This window comes from Vidua macroura, chromosome 9, assembly GCF_024509145.1.
Source record: "Vidua macroura isolate BioBank_ID:100142 chromosome 9, ASM2450914v1, whole genome shotgun sequence".
Classification (NCBI taxonomy): domain Eukaryota; kingdom Metazoa; phylum Chordata; class Aves; order Passeriformes; family Viduidae; genus Vidua; species Vidua macroura.
Window position 1 is genome coordinate 31866909 of NC_071579.1, and position 17417 is coordinate 31884325.

At 46.0% G+C, this 17417-nt stretch overlaps 1 protein-coding gene across 4 annotated transcripts; it reads right to left on the reverse strand.

The window, feature by feature from the left end:
* Positions 1 to 360: 360 nt before the first annotated feature.
* SERBP1 (SERPINE1 mRNA binding protein 1) lies at positions 361 to 16473 on the reverse strand. 4 transcript variants are annotated; one of them, XM_053984627.1, is made up of 10 exons: positions 16029 to 16473; positions 12791 to 12953; positions 11552 to 11689; positions 11329 to 11400; positions 10695 to 10769; positions 8798 to 8975; positions 5450 to 5497; positions 2961 to 3134; positions 1626 to 1664; positions 361 to 795 (listed from the first exon to the last, which is right to left on the reverse strand). In XM_053984627.1, the coding sequence occupies exons 1-10, from the start codon at positions 16387 to 16389 to the stop codon at positions 739 to 741; spliced, it is 1305 nt and encodes a 434-aa protein (XP_053840602.1). In that variant the 5' UTR covers positions 16390 to 16473; the 3' UTR covers positions 361 to 738. The 4 variants fall into 4 exon arrangements, with proteins under 4 accessions (XP_053840602.1, XP_053840601.1, XP_053840604.1 ...); XM_053984626.1 differs by having other exon boundaries at positions 11329 to 11424; XM_053984629.1 differs by lacking the exon at positions 5450 to 5497.
* Positions 16474 to 17417: the final 944 nt, after the last annotated feature.

The following is a 17417-nucleotide window of genomic DNA, read 5'->3' on the forward strand; positions in this document are numbered from 1 at the left end:
TTGCTGGATCCACATGCAGGTATTGAATCATAAACCAATGTGCTTTGAATCTTGATTTCAAGTATCTGCTTTCAATTCTCTAGAAAGATTTTGTGTAAACAAACTACCCAACAGAGATGGAGAAAAAATTTCTGGTTTTCCATGTTGGAAGTGAAGCATTAAAACTTAAGTACTCCAGGAGTTCATTCCATACAGCACTAACAGTCCACAGATTCCATGGGCTGAGAAAAAACTGCCAAAGAGGAATTAAAGAAACTGAAGTAGTGTGCAGTAACTAAAACCTAATTTGGAGTTTGGGGGGAGGAAGGGGGAAAGTCTAAAATCCTGACTTTAAATGAAAAAAAAAAAAAAGAACACAAATGAAGGGAAAGCTTTTAACTGGTACACACTGTTCACACCTATATTTCAAGTTTGGAAACGCATATTTTCAAGCAGCAATACAAAAAAGTATCCATGAAGAATGCATAATCTCTGAAAAAATTATGAAAACATCCCTGCTACCATTACATTTCTAGATACAAAACTTGACTACCATATTGTTGCTTCTGTGTAGCGAGAGAAGTTCATTTTCAAAACAGATAAAATTCAGTCTTTAGGTGTGAATGGTATGAATGACAGTCTCTTTTTTTTTGTTTTGTTTTTTTTTTTTCAATTTCTTAGTTGTTTTAGGATCCTTAAGCATGCAAGCCTCGGAGAGGAAGGCCCGACCAGGGCAGGGTTGGCTTTATGACATCCAGTTTAGGACAGAGCTGGGAAAGCCTCTGGGTCATCTACGTCAGGAGCAGAAGCACTTGACTGAAAGAGAAACATCACACAGTTATTGCCTTGGGGCAGAGGTGTCAGCACGCTGGGGCTGGAGGAATCACTACAAAAACAACTCTTTTTTTATTTATTCCAAAGCATTACAAAGCCTCCTATACTGTTTTTTGAACCCAAGATACCTGGAGAGGAATTATAGGCAAATTGATGTTTGCACAACATTACTGCACAATTCTCTTTTTAAAAAGATCTCAGAATGGTCTGGGTTGGAGGGGACCATGGAATTCCAACCTCCTGCCATGGGCTGATCCCTCCCTGTGGACCAATCCTCACTGAGGGACACAACTGAAATGTTACAGAAAAGGCCCTTTCTGGAGCACAAATTAAAAAGTCTTTCATGTTTAATTTTTCCCACTCAGAAACCAGACGTTGATGAAAGTAAATTTTGTGCCAAATTTTTAGCCCTAAAAATTCATGCATTAACCAAGGATCTCCTCAGTAGTTTTCTGAAAGGCTCTGCACCACACCTAAAAACCAGTGCAGAAATTAAGAATTTCATACTCTTCACTTGGTCTTTGGAGAAGAATGGGAGGAGCCAAGACAGTGGAACTTCCTGCCATGGCATTAATTTATCAACAATTATATATTATATTTAAAATTAGAGTTGCATCAACACCTGTAGCTGCAGAGTCTCTGCCCTGCCTAAGACTCCACAGGCCACAAACCAGAATTAAAAAGTAACAGCAGGGCTTGAGCTACAGGCTCAGCATCTCCAGCTGCTCAGCACACAAGGGCAGTAACAGCCAAAAAAAGAAAGGAAGTTTTGGTCCCTGATCCCAGGGAATGCTCATGCAGAGCTCACCCACCTGGTTGGGCGTGTGGATCACATCAAACTCCTTGACCAACTGCAAGGAAACAAAAGCAACACAAAGTCAGGCACAGGAAAGCTTGGAATTACTTTTTGGCAGCATTCTTGAAGAGTATTAGTGAAACAACTCAGACCAAACCACCACAGTTGCATTTCAATTCCTTAAAATATTCTGATACTGCTGTCAGGAGAGAGCTTCCCAACTAATAAACTAAAATTTGTGAAGTCTGTGTCGGCTAGAAGGGACAAAACCAAGCAAATCTGTGTGAAGAAAACCACAGCACACAGACTGAGCTTGTTTTCCAATCTGACTGATGCCTTTAAGGCAAGTAAGTGATTCTTAATAAATCAAATCTTCACTGTAGCTACACTGCAGTGCTTGAACTTCACATATTCTCTCCAAACCCCATTCAGTATTTTTTCAGGATATTCCCCTGGTGCCTTAGCACCAAAGAAGGGAAAAACATTACTGGGGGTTAGAGAAAAACCAGTAAAAGCCCTGTTTCCAACTGGAAAATCTGAATTCCTCAGGTTCAAGATGTGACATGCAGCTGTACAACCAGTCCTTCACCCCCAGCAGGTCACAATGCACACAGAGTGTCCTGGCTGAAAATAACCAGCCCAGCACTTGTGGTTCTGCTCTGGCACCACCTCAGGCAGCTCATGGTACATTCAGATCTGTCCACACTGCAAAGCCATTCTTCAGGTTCAGACATAAAGACAGGTGTGATAAGTACATTTCTCTCTTTTTCAGGATTTTTTAATTGAAGTACACAGAGAGAAATGAAAGAGAAAACAAATTCTATTTCTACTTCTTGTTTTTCTCTTGTAGGATGTGTTTAAAAAAATTATTTACCTAGAGCAAATGCTTAGTTAGGTCATGGTGGATTGTTTGGGCCTGATGGCCAATCAGACCCACCTGTATCTAAACCCTGGAGAGAGGGTCACAAGTTGTGGGTTAGAATGATAGTTAGAGAAAGTAACATGTAGTTTTTAATATCCTCTTTTTTATAGTATATTAATGTATTGTAACATAATTATAATGAAGAAATCATTCAGCCTTCTAAACTAACGTTACCCATCATCATCATTCCCATTAAGTTCACCAACATCTACAACAGACAGGCACTTTTAAAAGGTTTTATGTGTTTGGTGACAGCACTGCTCAAACATTCAATCCTTTTGCCCTTGCAAGGCGGTTTCAAGGCAACTTTGCACAGCAGGATTTTCACGTGGGTTTAAACCACACTGTTTGCTGCCGGAGCATCTCCCCCGGGGGCCAAGGAAGATGCCAGCAGGATGGAAGTGGGTCTGGGCCGGGGGTGCTGCTCACCTTGTCGGTCCTGCCTCCACGGCTGGCCCTGCCCCCGCGGCCCCGGCCCCCCCGGCCCCCTCTGCCGCCGCGCCCGGGGCGGCCCAGGTCTCCAAAGTTGATCTCCAGCTGGGACGTGATGTCGTTGGCGGGCTTGCGGAAGTGGTGATCCATGACCGAGTCCTCAGCGTGAGCCTGCAACCAGCAGTTCCTCCATCAGCAAGGGGAGAGCACCAAAATCCCCCCGCTCACACGGCCCCACCATCCACTCCCGGTTTTCCCCTCGGGAAACTTGGAATTTCTTAGGAACCAATGTATTTTGCCTTTCCAAGAGAATTTATGAGCTCACGCAGTCAGTGAGGTTGGAAAAGTCCTCCAGGATCGAGTCCAAGCTGTGCCCAATCCCCTCCTTGTCACCAGCCCATGTCCAGTCCTTCCCTGGACACCCCCAGGGATGGGCACTCCAAACCTCCCTGGACAGCTCCTTCCAGTGCCTGAACACCCTTTCCATGGAGAAATGCTTCCCAAAATTCCATCAGAGCAACCAGACTGACTATTACCAAGCCAGTGGAGAATCTCACGTTGGAGCAATTCTCATTTTGTGTCCTGGTTCCACCAATTCCCTCCATTCTTTTTCCACTCTTGGTCACCCATCCTGATTTTGCTCCCTGAGGATTGACACTTTCTTTGCTTTAGCCCTTGATAAATACCGAGAATCCCTCACTGCTCTGCATTCACTGTAACAGCAAATGGCCAAAAAGCTCAAACACAAGGAGCTGAAGGAGCTAAAACACAACCAGTCTCACCAGTGACACTGGAAAATGTGGATTTCAGCACCTTTGCCATGATATTCCCTTACTGGTTTGTTCCCAGTGCATTTGGTGAAATCCAAGCCTGGAGGAGCAAGGGATGCTCCCAGGAGTTACCAACACCAGCAACCTTGAAAAATTTCAATTACACACCGAACCCCGGCAGGTGTTTTTAAAGTAGTTATTTCTCCTATTTTACACAAATTTTTTTTCCACGTGCAAGTCAGTTTTTGGCATCCAGGATAATATAAAGAATGTAAAAACCTGCCTGCTACAGCTCAACCATGGTGTTTTGTAAACATGACAACACCCAACACTTTTCTTCCCTCCAAGCCCCCAACTCCTGGCACAGCACTCATCAATTTCCTGGTTTTCCTACACAAATGCCACGTGCAGGTTCAAGCTTCCCAACTCCAACTGACTTTTCTGCTGTAGTTACACAACATTTGGACTTTCAAAGGCAACACATTGTGCAATTAAGCCCTGTGATCTTTAATTACCATTTGTGGAGTCTTCAGAAGGCTGCCAGGGGATGGAGAGGTCTGGAGCCAAAGCTGCTGCCAGGGATTCCATGGGTCCTTCCCAATATTCCATCTATCCCTGCCATTCCCCTTTGTCCTCTCCCTCCATCCCCAATTTGGTTCAAAATACCCCTTGCATGCTGCTTTAATTCCAACACATTCCACTGGGATGTATCCCACAGAACAGCTGGTCCCTACTTCACTCCTGATTTTATTTTTCCTTCCCTTGGAAATCTCTTTGCCAAACTTAGGAAGTTTGTCTCGACAAAGAAAAGTATTCCACGCCTCAGCCTGACATGGCACTACTCAAACCTAACACTCACAATCTGTTAAACATCTCTTAGAAAGGTTTTAAATTCCTTTCATACTATTTAGTTTTTTATCACTGCAGGGTACTGAGATTGATTCTATTTCCAACTACTGGTAGCCATGTGGTAATTTCCTTTTCTGAGTGGTGGGATCAGTGGATTTGTACAGTATTTCTGTGCGTTTCTGTCCCTACGCTGTTTTTATTTAAAAAGAAATCACTACTGTTTACCAAAAGTCATTGTATTTCCACAATTTGTTTTTGGTATAACCAGTGAACCGACAAATTGCAAATTCCCTACGTAACCTGATGATTCCTCTATCCAAAGTAATTAAAGGTCATTTAAAACTCCAACAAAAGACTTGGCACATTCTCCTCAGCCTCTTCCATCATTGGGGTGATAAGTCAGACATACTGAACAAGTTGCTTATCCTGAAAAACCCTGGGAAACATTAGATTTCTATGTATTGGTGACTCAACAGTGCTCTGATTTAATAACTGATCACTTATTGAAGGCAGTGCTGCACTTAAGGGTCTTGGGGAAGGCTGTCAAAAATGAAGAACAAACTACCAAGAGAGCCAAAGCAGACAGGGAGATGGAAAAACAGCAGCAAAAAAAAAAAAAAAAAAAAAAAATAGAGACTCATGACAGAAGCTCTTATGATAAGGTTTGAAATAAGCAGGATGAGAAGCAAGAGGACTAAAACCATGCTGGGTGCTGGATGGTGCACAGTGAGACAACAGGCATGGACAGAAAAGCTCCATGTTCAATAAAACTCTTCCTTTTGGTGAGTTTTTAATATCCAAACGTTCCCTGCTGAAGGGGCTGATGTGAACACCAGGTATCACCACTGACAGAGAAAGGATCAGTACCTCATTTGAATCCAGCAGACTCCCCTGCATTTCTGTCATCGCCTTTGTCTGGTGACAGTTGTGTGTCCACGCCAAAGAGACAAAAGGAACAGAGGGAGAAAACAAAAGGAAGAAATGAGACTCAACTACATACAGGAACAACAGGTAATCAGGTCACAGGAGCTACTGGGTACAGATGGCACTGAGCACATGGCAGGAGGGAGCAGCTGTGCAAGCAGCCAGAGACAGCACAGGATGGGTGTGCCAAGTGTGGAGACAAGAGAAACCTCAGATGGACACCAGAACACAGCTGAGATGGACACCAGAACACAGCTGAGATGGACACCAAAACACAGCTGAGATGGACACCAAAACACAGCTGAGATGGACACCAAAACACAGCTGAGATGGACACCAAAACACAGCTGAGATGGACACCAAAACACAGCTGAGATGGACACCAAAACACAGCTGAGATGGACACCAAAACACAGCTGAGATGGAGAGACACCAAGAAAAAGCTCAGGTGGACGGGCACCAACCAAAAAGCTCAGGTGGATGGGCACCAGAAGTTGCCCAGAAGCTGCTGGAAGCCCTGGCAGAGACCACACATGCAGGCTGGTCTCCAGCATGGCCACACGTCAGGCACGGAGATGGGAAGAGCTGGGATGTTTGAATCACTGTTCATGGAAATCTTCCTGCAAGAGCCTTCATTCAAGAGTCATTCCTCCCAACTTTGAGGGGATGAATCATTCTTTTCCAAAATACATTTCCTCATCTCCCAGTGCAACCTCCTCTGAGGAAGGGATTGGATTAGTGAGGAGGTCTGAAGAGGCACAGCAGGGACAGAGTTATCAATTTTTCCAGGAGTCCTGGATTCCACTTTTGGGATGAATTTTAGGATCTGTCCACAATATAACTCCTTCCTGTTTTTTGTAGGAACTGAAGACTCAAGCCACTAAAGCAGCTGCAGAGAAAAAGAGGAACTCTGTTTTATGGCATAAGCCCGTGTCCTGGGAAGAGGCTCCTTGGACCAGGGCTGCTGATGGCCCTGGATGCCAGACTAAAGCAGCAAGAACCTGAGACAGAACTGAGTTCATTCTATCAGCACCTGCACAGTGAATGGGAACAAGAGCACAGAGCTCAGGCAGGGCCAAGCATTTCAGCCCCCAGCCAGGAGGACAAGCAGGAGGAAAAGGAGGACAGCTCTTTCCCAAGACTGAGCAGCATCAGATCCTCATTCTCCCTTTTCCCAGACTCCTGGGGCATTCTCCAAGAAGTTCCCAAGCTACAGGAACGTAGGTGCTCATCACAACACTTCAAATTTCTGAGAGATCTATTGGGGCACACAGGGTTTTTCAGCCGTAAGAGTACAGAAGATCTGGGGCTAAAACCCAAAATTTACCTATAAACCAAATCATTTCCACACATCATCTCCTTCTTACCAATAAGAATCAGAGAATTTCTTGACTCCTAAGTAGACCCAAGAGGACAAAGAGAGGAAACAGCAGGTGACTGGTGTTTTTTTAAAATATGTTGCCTTCTAAAGCTGCTCACAAAGGAGCTGCAGTGGAAGCTTTCCTAAGGCCTGTATTATAGAGCTATTCTCCTATAATCCTGAGAGAAAATCCCCACACTGCTTCCCATGGGATCAGGGAACAATGAAGAAGGGAGATGTGGAGACACATCTGCTGGATGGACAATAAAGCAGGCTAAAAGCAGCTCAATTTGAAGGCAGATTTGTTAATACCTCACTTTCATGCTTACGCAGCAAGAGGCTGTTACCTTCGTATGTGATGGTGCTAAAAATATCCAACTTGTTTATTTGAGAAGTTCACCTCTTAAACAGAACAATCTACTAATTATGTCAGGTCTTCCATGGGAATAATTTGATTATTCACAGTGTTTGTTCAGATATTTTGTTATTGTTTTTTGCTTGCTTGTTTTGTTATGTTTGTTGGGGGTTTTTTTGTTTTTTTTGAGTTAACTGATTCAGTTTTCAAATGGAAAATAAGAGTCTGGATCTTACAGATTTAGCCTCTAAATTTCTCACAAGCAGCATCACCTTTACTATCATACATGCTCATATGTTAGAAAAGAGTGCCCTCAGATGAGCAAATGTCAAATAAATGTGATTCAGAGAGACTGAGGGAATTTGAAGAACTACAGATTTAGTAAATCTCGGTAAAGTACATAAATACTTCTGTTTAATACATTCTTTGAGCACACAGCAACATTAAATGTAACTCAAATTCCCTTTTCTACGCAAGCCAGAGAAAGCAGAGAAATTTAATGAACACTTCAGTGACCAGCCCAAAGGAGACACAGCCATGCAATCACTCCAAGAACTGAACTAGCCCACACAGCAAGAACACAGCCTGATCTGTGACCAAGTCAACCTCACAGGGAGCTCCATCAGAGCAGAAATGGAGCCTCCACTGGAACGCTGAGCAGTGCCCCCCACCCACTACCCACCCATGGATGACATCCCAGCTCCCAGGATAAAAATTGGCAAGGTGTGAAAAAGCAGGAATACATTTCAGGAGAGCAAACAGAGTATTACACACTATCCAGCCACTTCAAAGGGCTCAGCACCATCAGTATACAAAGTTGCTGCCACCAACCTCTAGTTAACATATTACAGAGTGTTAAAAACAAAGATTAGAACTAAAGATTAGCACAGCCCTGCATTACAAAACAAGAGCTCTCAGCACTTCCCTCCCCTGTGCATCTCCCCTTGCCACCCTTGGAACAGAATGATGAACATTATGCAACGCCTGAAATGAGAAACTACAAATGTAAAACAATTCCACAGCAGCTAAGCTGAGTTGTCACTGGAGCACATAAATCATTCCAACTGCCTTCCCAAGAGCTCGTCTGTGTCACAGCACTAAGTGAGGAGACACCCACACCACGAATTTCAGATGCACAGTTTGGGTTTAAGGTCTCTGAGGCATGACCAGTCTTCCTTCAAGCTGACATCACTTAGCAAGCACCATGAACCTGTGTACTGCAGAACAGATGCTAAATAACACCAAGCTGCCTTTTTTAGAAAGCAAACTTGACAACATTCCCCTAAAACTCTCACCAAGAGGCAGTTCTTACAAACCTAAGGGCACAGCTCGGCTCCTGAACCCAACCACAGTCAGAATGGCCACTTGTGCTACTGCAGAAGTTCAATTCTGCTGAAAGAATGGTGCTCAAATGAACAAGAACGAAATTTGGGAAAGCATTTTAAAAAAATGCTGCTCCCACTTTCTAAACTTCCTACTAAAAGGTCTCCCAGAATGGAGCTTCCACTCCAAAGAGTGCTCACCAACAACAAAACCTTTACAAAGTGGACGGTCCGAGAATGGAAAGGCACTTTACCTCCTCACTCTTTGACTTGTGGAGCACAAATCCTTTTTTCCACTGCCCGTCAGCTCCCTCGTTTGGTTTGCGGATGTTGAACTCGACTTTTGCACGATCCTTGCTTTGAATGGCTTTCCACTCATCCAGGGTCATCTCCTTGGGGCCTTCTTCCTTAACTTCTTCAACCTCATTCTCTCTGTGGTGAATTCATGCAGATTATGACCACAACTAAGGATTTACGCTCTGGATACAATTTCAAAGTCATTTGCTGGCTGGTACCAGGTTATAAATTGAATTTTGTCAAGGATTTAGCAGTTAAGGGGTGAAAATATGAACACTCGCTTCCACCACAGGAAAATTCATCTCCTTTAGAGGGAGTGCCAAAAAAAATTACACCCAGCCACCTCTGAGCACAGCAAAATGTTAAAATTAAAACTGAACCATGCCATCAAATCTCCACATTACTGTCAATTTTATTTCCAAATCTGAAAGCTCAGCTTCTGGCATGACTTGTTTGGAGCTCCTTCCCCCCTTTTTGAAATACATCTCTCATAAACAATCAAGTCAAGGCAGTGAGAACTCGTTCGTCCCACAGTTTTCAAGCTTTTTAGTATTTTAAAAACCAGAATTTAAGCAGCTTCAGGTAATTTGCTTCCTTTGTTGAACCAAAGACAATTATTCAAACAAGTTTTACTTCCAGCTAATTTGAAAAAGTAACAGCACACACCTTATTTGTGAGATACAGCACATCTACCTTGTGCCAAAGGCTATTTTTAAGTAAAACACACAACCACTGTGGTCAATAACAGATCATATTCCAGCTACTGGAAGCCTCTGGTCATTGTTCAGTGTGTTTATGCAACTGAATTTCTGATTCATAGGAAACCAATGCTGTGTGTGTGCAGCAAAAAGATCATGAAAGCCTCAATTTCAAAGGTTTTCATTTGGCAGCCATTAATTTTGAACAATAATGCAAAGGTTTTATGTCAAAATAACTGTATTTCAGCTTTTTCTCACTGTGTAGGAGAGAATGATTTTTGACATGGGATGTAATCAGAATTTGTTTTGTTCAAGGCAAAGGTTTTACTGCAGTAGAACATCCTACAGCTCTGCTGAAGCACTGAGAGCAAAGATCCACGTAAAACCAGACAATTAAAAAGTTACCCATGTGGAGATGCTTTTCTATAGAGAAGCTTTTCAGTGAGGCAACCAGGCCATGGCAAACACATTAGGAATCATCAGGAACAAGTACTTCAAAATTCTGTTTGCCATTTATTGAGTTCTCTACAAAGCCCACTCCTCATTAAAATACAACATTAGTCACACTAGGCTACCATAAAAATTTGTATTGTATTTTTACATCAACTCAGTAGCATTAAGGCCTCCCTCTGCTTCTCTGGTTACTCTTTCATTCAACCAGTCCCTGGCTCCTTCTGTAACTGTGTCCAAGTGAGATGGGAAGAGACCCAAGTAACTTCAAAAACTGCCTGGAGAATGAAAGATACAACCTTTCTCCTACAGCTCAGGCACACAGTCTCCAAGGCTGTTCTGGAAAATTAACTTTAAAAAGTTGCCTTCCACTGGCACTTCTGTCCCATTTGCTTGGTGCTTCTACCTAGTCTGAGCCCAGATGCTTTTGGGTTTGGAATATGGAGTTGCAATCCCAAGACCCAAATGTACTAAAAATTATCATTAATAAATAAATCTTAAAGAGCCTGCAGGACACCAAGGAATGGTTTCAAGCCAACAATTTCCAGACACGAGGTTTTTAAGGAGACTCATTCAGCAGCACTGTGGATCATCTACTGATAATCTGAGTTTGGCCAAACAGGTGTGGGAATAAACAGCAGAGGTTCAAGGGAATGCAGCAGCACCTCTGAAGCAACCCAGGAGCACAGAGAGGGGTGGTACTCACTTATTTTCAGAATCAGCAGGCGGATGCTCCTCTCCCTCCGGCGTTTCCTCAGTTACAGCTGACTGATCCAATTCACTGCAATTACATAATGTTGGGAGTTGGGGCTTTTGTACAACTTCATCTCTCTTTAAAGCTATGTAAGATTAACCATCAAGATCTACGGTGGATTTACTGTTTCAGTAAGGACTGGTGCTCTCTGTGCCTTTTAAACTCTATGCTTTTCACTTAACTAATGGTTTTCCCCAATGCTTCCTACTACCCCTCCTGAAAGGTTCCCACTGTCCCTTCCAACACAAAATGGATTTGGGCATTAAAAATAGATTTCAATGGGAGCTGAATTTTTGTAATACAAAATGCATGCTTATAAAAAATTACTAAAAATAGAACAGTTTAATTTTAACAAAGAATTACCAAACCAGCACAAGACCTCCCAAACTTCCCCAAAACTCTGGTTGAACAGTGAAGCTATTCTTATGCAACAAGAAATCGCTGGGGTTTTAAACTCTGCAGAAGCGTGGCAAAAATCATGGAGATCAAAGGCAAAAAGGCAGCTAAATCTGGGTGTTCTGCAAGCCATAATTAGGGCTGATTAACATAGTGCTAATGGTTTTCTGAGCAATGGCAGGTTACTAACGTTAGCTCGTCTTTGACGGTTCCCCAGTTGTGTGATCCGCTGCCACCGCGCTTGTCCTCGTGCTTTAGGCCGCTGAAATGTGAATGTGAAACAGAACTAACAAAACTGAGTTAACATTATAGTGTCCAGACACAGAAATTCAAAAGGTCAATTTTAAACGGGGGGGTGGGGGGGTAGAGTGGTAAAGGAGAGCCACGAGGGATAGGAAAAGGTAAAGACTCACGATCTATCGCTGCCACTGTGTCTGTCAAATTCCCGTTTGCCACGAGAGTCAAACCCATCTCCTCGGCCCATCCCGCGCCCGCGGCCACGGCCCCGGCCCAGGCCTCCACGTCCACGCATGGGTCGGTCCAGGATGGGTCTGGCATGGAACAGCCACAGGTCAGGGAGCCACTCCAGAAAACAGACAGCATTTCGTCCTCTCTGAGGATTATATTTACTTGGTTTTGCTTTGATAATTCCTGTTTGTAAGCTGGGTCAAGCGATTCGCTTTCAAAAATGTACAGCGTGTTTCATGGTTCTTTTCCTCTTTGAGAACTTTATTTACTTGTTTTTCCTTTGATAATTAGTTTGTAGCTGGGTTCAGGCTCTAATTTCAAGAAAGTCACTCCCCCATTCCTGGAAGTGTCCAAGGCCAGGTTGGAAGGGCTTGGAATAACCTGGGATAGTGGAAGGTCCTTGTAGAAGGATAGTAGAAGGTCCCTGCCCATGCTATAGGTTGGAACCAGATCACCCTCGAGGTCCCTTCCAACCCAAACCATTCTGTGGTTCCATGATTTTACAATCTGGAAACAAATGCTCAGGATTGTTGTTTGTTTGCACCTTCTGGCATTAATTCCAAAATTTAATCTTTGTATTGTGTTACACAATTATCTGATGCTAAAACTTCAACTAAACTCACTTTCATACAACTTACTTTTAAAAGCATTTTAACTTTGGCAACTAAAACTCTAATATTTGAACATTACTCGAATTCTGGCTGCCTCACAATGCTCAAGACAGTTTAAATTTCATGTAGATCTAAGATGGCTCCACCACTTCCAGGTCTGAAGCCATTGCAACCAGGGTGCAAACATCTCCGTGGACAAGCTTTTGCTGGCTTTACATCAGCTGTGGAAACTAAAGCCACAGCTGTAACAGCAAACAAATCTCATCTGCAGGAAACAGCTATGCTTGGGCTCCCCTCCTGAGCTATTTGCTACAGATGTAGAGAAATATGGTGAGTATCTTGATTTAAACCATAATTCAGCTACACCCATGAACCTGTTCATGCACATCACTCCCAGCCTAAAACCCGAGTAAAGTTTGCAAACAAAACCATGGGAAAAGGGAAGCGTTATCGTCTGCATTGACAGGAATTCAACCTCGATTCAATCAGCTTTTTTACCTGAGCAGCAGAAGGCAGGGCAGCCCTGCCTGTCAAAGCTGGGAAAGCTGTTTATCAGCAAGACAAAACTCTTACTTATCCACAGAGAACTCTCCTCCCTCGCCCTTCTCCTCGGCGGGTTTCTCGAAGCGGCGCTCGCGGGGAGGTCGTCGCTCGGGTCTCCTGTCGATGGGTTTGCCTTCGCCCTGCTGCTGTTGCTGCTGCTGCTGATCAGGCCTCCTGCCAATCCTCCTTATCCCTGAAACATCAGGCCAGACACATCAACGGAATGTGGAGTGCTCCGGGACAGATACCACCCCCCCCCGGCAAGCCAGCGGGAAGAGAAGTTTTATTGCTGCATAAGCTGAGCAGCCCCACTTCCACCTGACTCTTCTCAGTCCCTTTTTTACCCAGGAGTTCAAATTGGGTTTTGACTGAAAACTTCAGTAATCCCTGCTGAAACGACAGGGTCAACTTTCAAACACAGATCACGGTAAGCAGGATTTTATTGCTATTTTTTTTTTCTCTGAAAAGTGCTTTTCAGGTAAAACAATGGGTTTTATTTGAAGAACACCCAAACCAAGTGAGCATCACCTCAGTGGCCCTAAGGCAGTCAATCCTGTGCTCCCTAAGAGAGTCACTCCTGTGCTGTTCTAACAGTTGGATCCCATGATCTTGGAGGTGTTTTCCAACCTAAATGATCCTGGGATTCTGATCTTGGAAACTCTTCTGGGCAGCAGTGCCACCACCTGTACTGGACAGGTGTCACCTGCAGGTACTGGTGTCCTCACCCACATGGATCCTCCCAATCCAACATTCCCTGACAAAGATTCTCCTTCTGGTGCACTTCTCAAAATAGCTTCAGAATCCACAGTGCCACCGAGCTGCCCAGCATTCTTCCTCCCTGCCTAGGCCTCCTGAAAGGGTTTTTATTGCAAATAAAAACCTCCCGTGGGCATTCTCTTCTTCACCAAGCTCTCTCAAAGACCTAACACAGTTTTCTTTTCCACTCATGTGAAAGGCCTTGTTTACTCTTCTTTAAAAGATGAGCAAAAACACATTTCTTATACCATTTTCTTGCCAAAAACACTGGCTCCAAAATTAACAAGCCAGCTTTTAAATTCAAAGCTGATTTTTAATTATTTTTTAAAGAACTGAGTTCCTGCCTAGCAAGCAATGTCAAATTTGGGTGGGGCTACAGAAGTTGCAGTTGTAATGATATCCAAGCCAACACACCCAGATGAACAATGTCTCCCTCACCTTCCAAGCTGTGTTTAACATGAAGTTTGCATGGCACACATAGCTCCCTAAGCATTCCCGACTCCCTGAGGAAACAAGGGGTTAAACCCAGCAGCCTGCACTGGGAGAAGGGCTCTCCAGTGGGGACAGGCATTCCATGTGAGCAGGGGAAGCAGGGAGAGGAGCAGGCATGCTGCAGAACTGGAATGGAACAGCCACGGCTTTTGAATTTCGAGTTCAACGCCCTGCACTCAGAAAAACCCGGTTCCTGCTGAAGCCTAACCCAAAATACGAGTTATTTCTCAGCATCACCAAGCTTTGAACTGCTAATTCAGCAGGCAAATCACCTGCAGCCTTATGGAATACTGGAATAGCTTAAAATACATTCACACAGGAAACAAACCCTGGCATCGAACACCTTTATGATGCCAGAACTGCAAAAACAGCCACGCACAAAAATAGACATTTTCAAACTGGAAACTGACTTTGTTTACCACACTGCTACAACAGCAGCCCCGACTTTCTCTGTTTCACTACCAAAACAAACCACGAGGACAGTTATTTTTCACACTGCTCTTGAGAACACGATGTGAAAATCGGAAGGTGAAGAAGAGGGGCTGCCCAAAGCCCTCCTGCGGTGCCAAAGGCTCTGCCATGTCCCAGGTGGATCTCGTGGGAGAATCCTGCAGCTCACTGAGGCTTCCAGAGGACACTGGTTTGGCGAACTGGGACTCCCGACACATCACTGCATCCCTCACGCAGGAAACACTCCTAACGTTAATGAGCACGAGATCCACAAGCAGAGAGTATTTCTACCGTCGTTCCTAAATCTGTCTTCTCTCACAAGGTGCTTTCGAATGACATTTACAACACCCACTTTCCAAAACAAATAACACGCTAAAATTACTCCTTTCTTTAACAGCATAAACCAGTGGAGAATCAGCATCACTTTGTAACATAAATGCAGAAGCATTAAGATGCTCTCGCGAAAAGCTTGTTGAAATTGCAGTTAACCTGTTGTTCCCTTGCTCCCACGTCACCTGCTGTCACCACGGATGTTTTGTTTTTGTTGTTTTTTTTTCCCCAAGGATTCCTTTGAACCCGAGTTGTGACCCACCTGCCGAGCGCTGAAGTTTGGGCGCGGTGGAGCTGCTGCCCGCACGGGACGCCATGCGCCCACATCCCTCCCTCTCCATGTGCGGCCCCGGCCTCCTAATTCCCAAAGCATGTTCTTCAGCCTGTTTATACTTCAGTTTCTTTTTTTCTCCAGAGTCTCTCCATGTAGGATGTCTCAGACATTTAGGGAAACTAAGAATTCGTGCAAGTTATTATTTAAATATATATGAAAGGAAGAAGATGGCTATCAACGCTGTTCCCCTAGAAAATGATCCCAAACAGATTTTGGAAAGCACAGGAACTTCCAGATATCCTGTCAAATCCATCGGACCCCCTGAAACACGAGTCAAGTTCAGGGTACAAGGCCGGACGGGGCTTGGAGCAACATGGTCTAGTGGAAGGTGTCCCTGCCCATGGCAGAGGGTGAACGAGAAGGGCCTTTCCAACCCGAACCATTCCAGGATTCCATGTGCCGGTTTAGATGGGATACTGGGCAGGAATTGCTCCCTCTGAGGGTGAGCAGCCCCCGGCACAGCGTGCCCAGAGAAACCGTGGCTGCCCCTGGATGCCTGGAAGCGTCCAAGGCCAGGCTGGGAGCAGCCTGGGACAGCGTAAGGTGCCCTGTGGCAGGGACGGAACGGGGATGGCCTTTCAGGTCCCTTCCAACACCAGCCACTCCACGATTATTCTCTACACTGCCGGCATTTCCCTTTTCGCGTTTACTCCTCTCCCTCCCGCCGGCACCGAGGCAGCTCCGGCCGCCCCGCACGCCCGACTCCATTTTGCGCGGGCCGAGCCGCGGGACACGTGGGGCCGGGCGAGCCCGGCGCCGCCGCCGCCGGCCCCGCGGCCGCCCCGGGCGGGCTCCGCCATCCATGCGCGGCCCCACGTGCGGCCCGGCCCGGCCCTGCCCTGCCCGGGGCCCCCTCCGTGCGGCCCGGGCCGACCCTCTCCCCCGCCGAGCCCCCGGCCCGCTCACCCTCCTTCCGCAGCGGCGCTCCGGGCTGGCCCCCGCCATCCTCCCGGCGGTCTCCGCCGGCGAAGGGCGGCAGCGGGTTCTTGCGCTCCTTCTGCGACTCCCTGCGCAGCTGCTTGGCCGCGCTGCCCGCGCCGCCGCCCGCCTGGCCTGCTCCGCCGGCGCCGCCCGAGGAGCCGCTCTGGGCGCCCGCCGGGCCGCGGGCCCCGCCGCCCGCTTGGCTCCCGCCGCCGCCGCCGCCGCTCTCCTTCCTCCGGCTCTCCGCCGCGCGCAGCACCTCGAAGGGGTCGGACTCGTCATCGAAGAGCTGATCGAAGCGGTTGGTGACGACGCACCCGAAGCCCTCCTGCAGGTGTCCGGGCATGATGGGCCCCCGTCGGCGGGATCCTGCGCGGATGCTACCGGGCCCCCCGCGCCCTGCTCGCTGCCGCACAAGATGGCGGGCCCTGAGGAGACGCGCTTCTCTTCCGGCGCGGCCACATCCGGGCACCCCCCCCCCCCCCCCCGCCGCCGCCACCCGCGGGCGCTGCAGCGCCGCCAGCGGCCGCGGCGGGAACTGCGCGCGCATTGTGTGAGGCGGGCGCCGGGTTTCCCGCCGTGGGCTCTACCATCGGGGAGAGCGGGGGGGGAAACGGGTCGACGGGGGAGGCGGGGGGGGCGCGGGGCGGGGCTCCGCCCCGCCCCGCGCCCCCCCCGCCTCCCCCGTCGACCCCCGCGCCTCGCTCGCCGGTGGTACCTCCCGCGTGAGGGCTCCCTCAGCAATAAAACCTAAATAACTCGGAATTGAGAGGTTCGGCGCTATTAACTGGTTAAAAGTTGATTTCCAGGCCTTGATCTGAAAAGGTGATAGGAGGATTTCCCGCTTTCTTGGGCATTTCTGCTCGTCTAATTATCGGGCGGGCGTGTCAAGTGGAGGTGGGAGATGTTTGCGGTATTCATACGTGTTAACATGTTGTTAATATAGCAACACACAGTAGAAATAAATACTGTATGTTTCTATCTCTAATAATATGTAATGTATAGTATAATATCTGTGGTAATGTGTAATATGTAATAACAATGCATCATGCATAATACACGCAATACACACTTAATGTTAACATTTATATAATAAATACTGTATATTAATCATAACATATTGATGTAATTATATGACAGCATACCACTATTACACTATTGATATATTATAATATATATATAAAAACTAGTATCAGATTATAACCAAAAGGCATTAAAGAGATAAAACATAATATATATAAAGAGATAAATCATAATATATATAAAAAGCATAATAAACAGGCACAGATTTGACATGTCCTTCAAAACACAATTTGATTGCTCGTAGTTTATATCTCTTAAGTCATCAGAGCATTTTGGCACCTGTTACAAAAC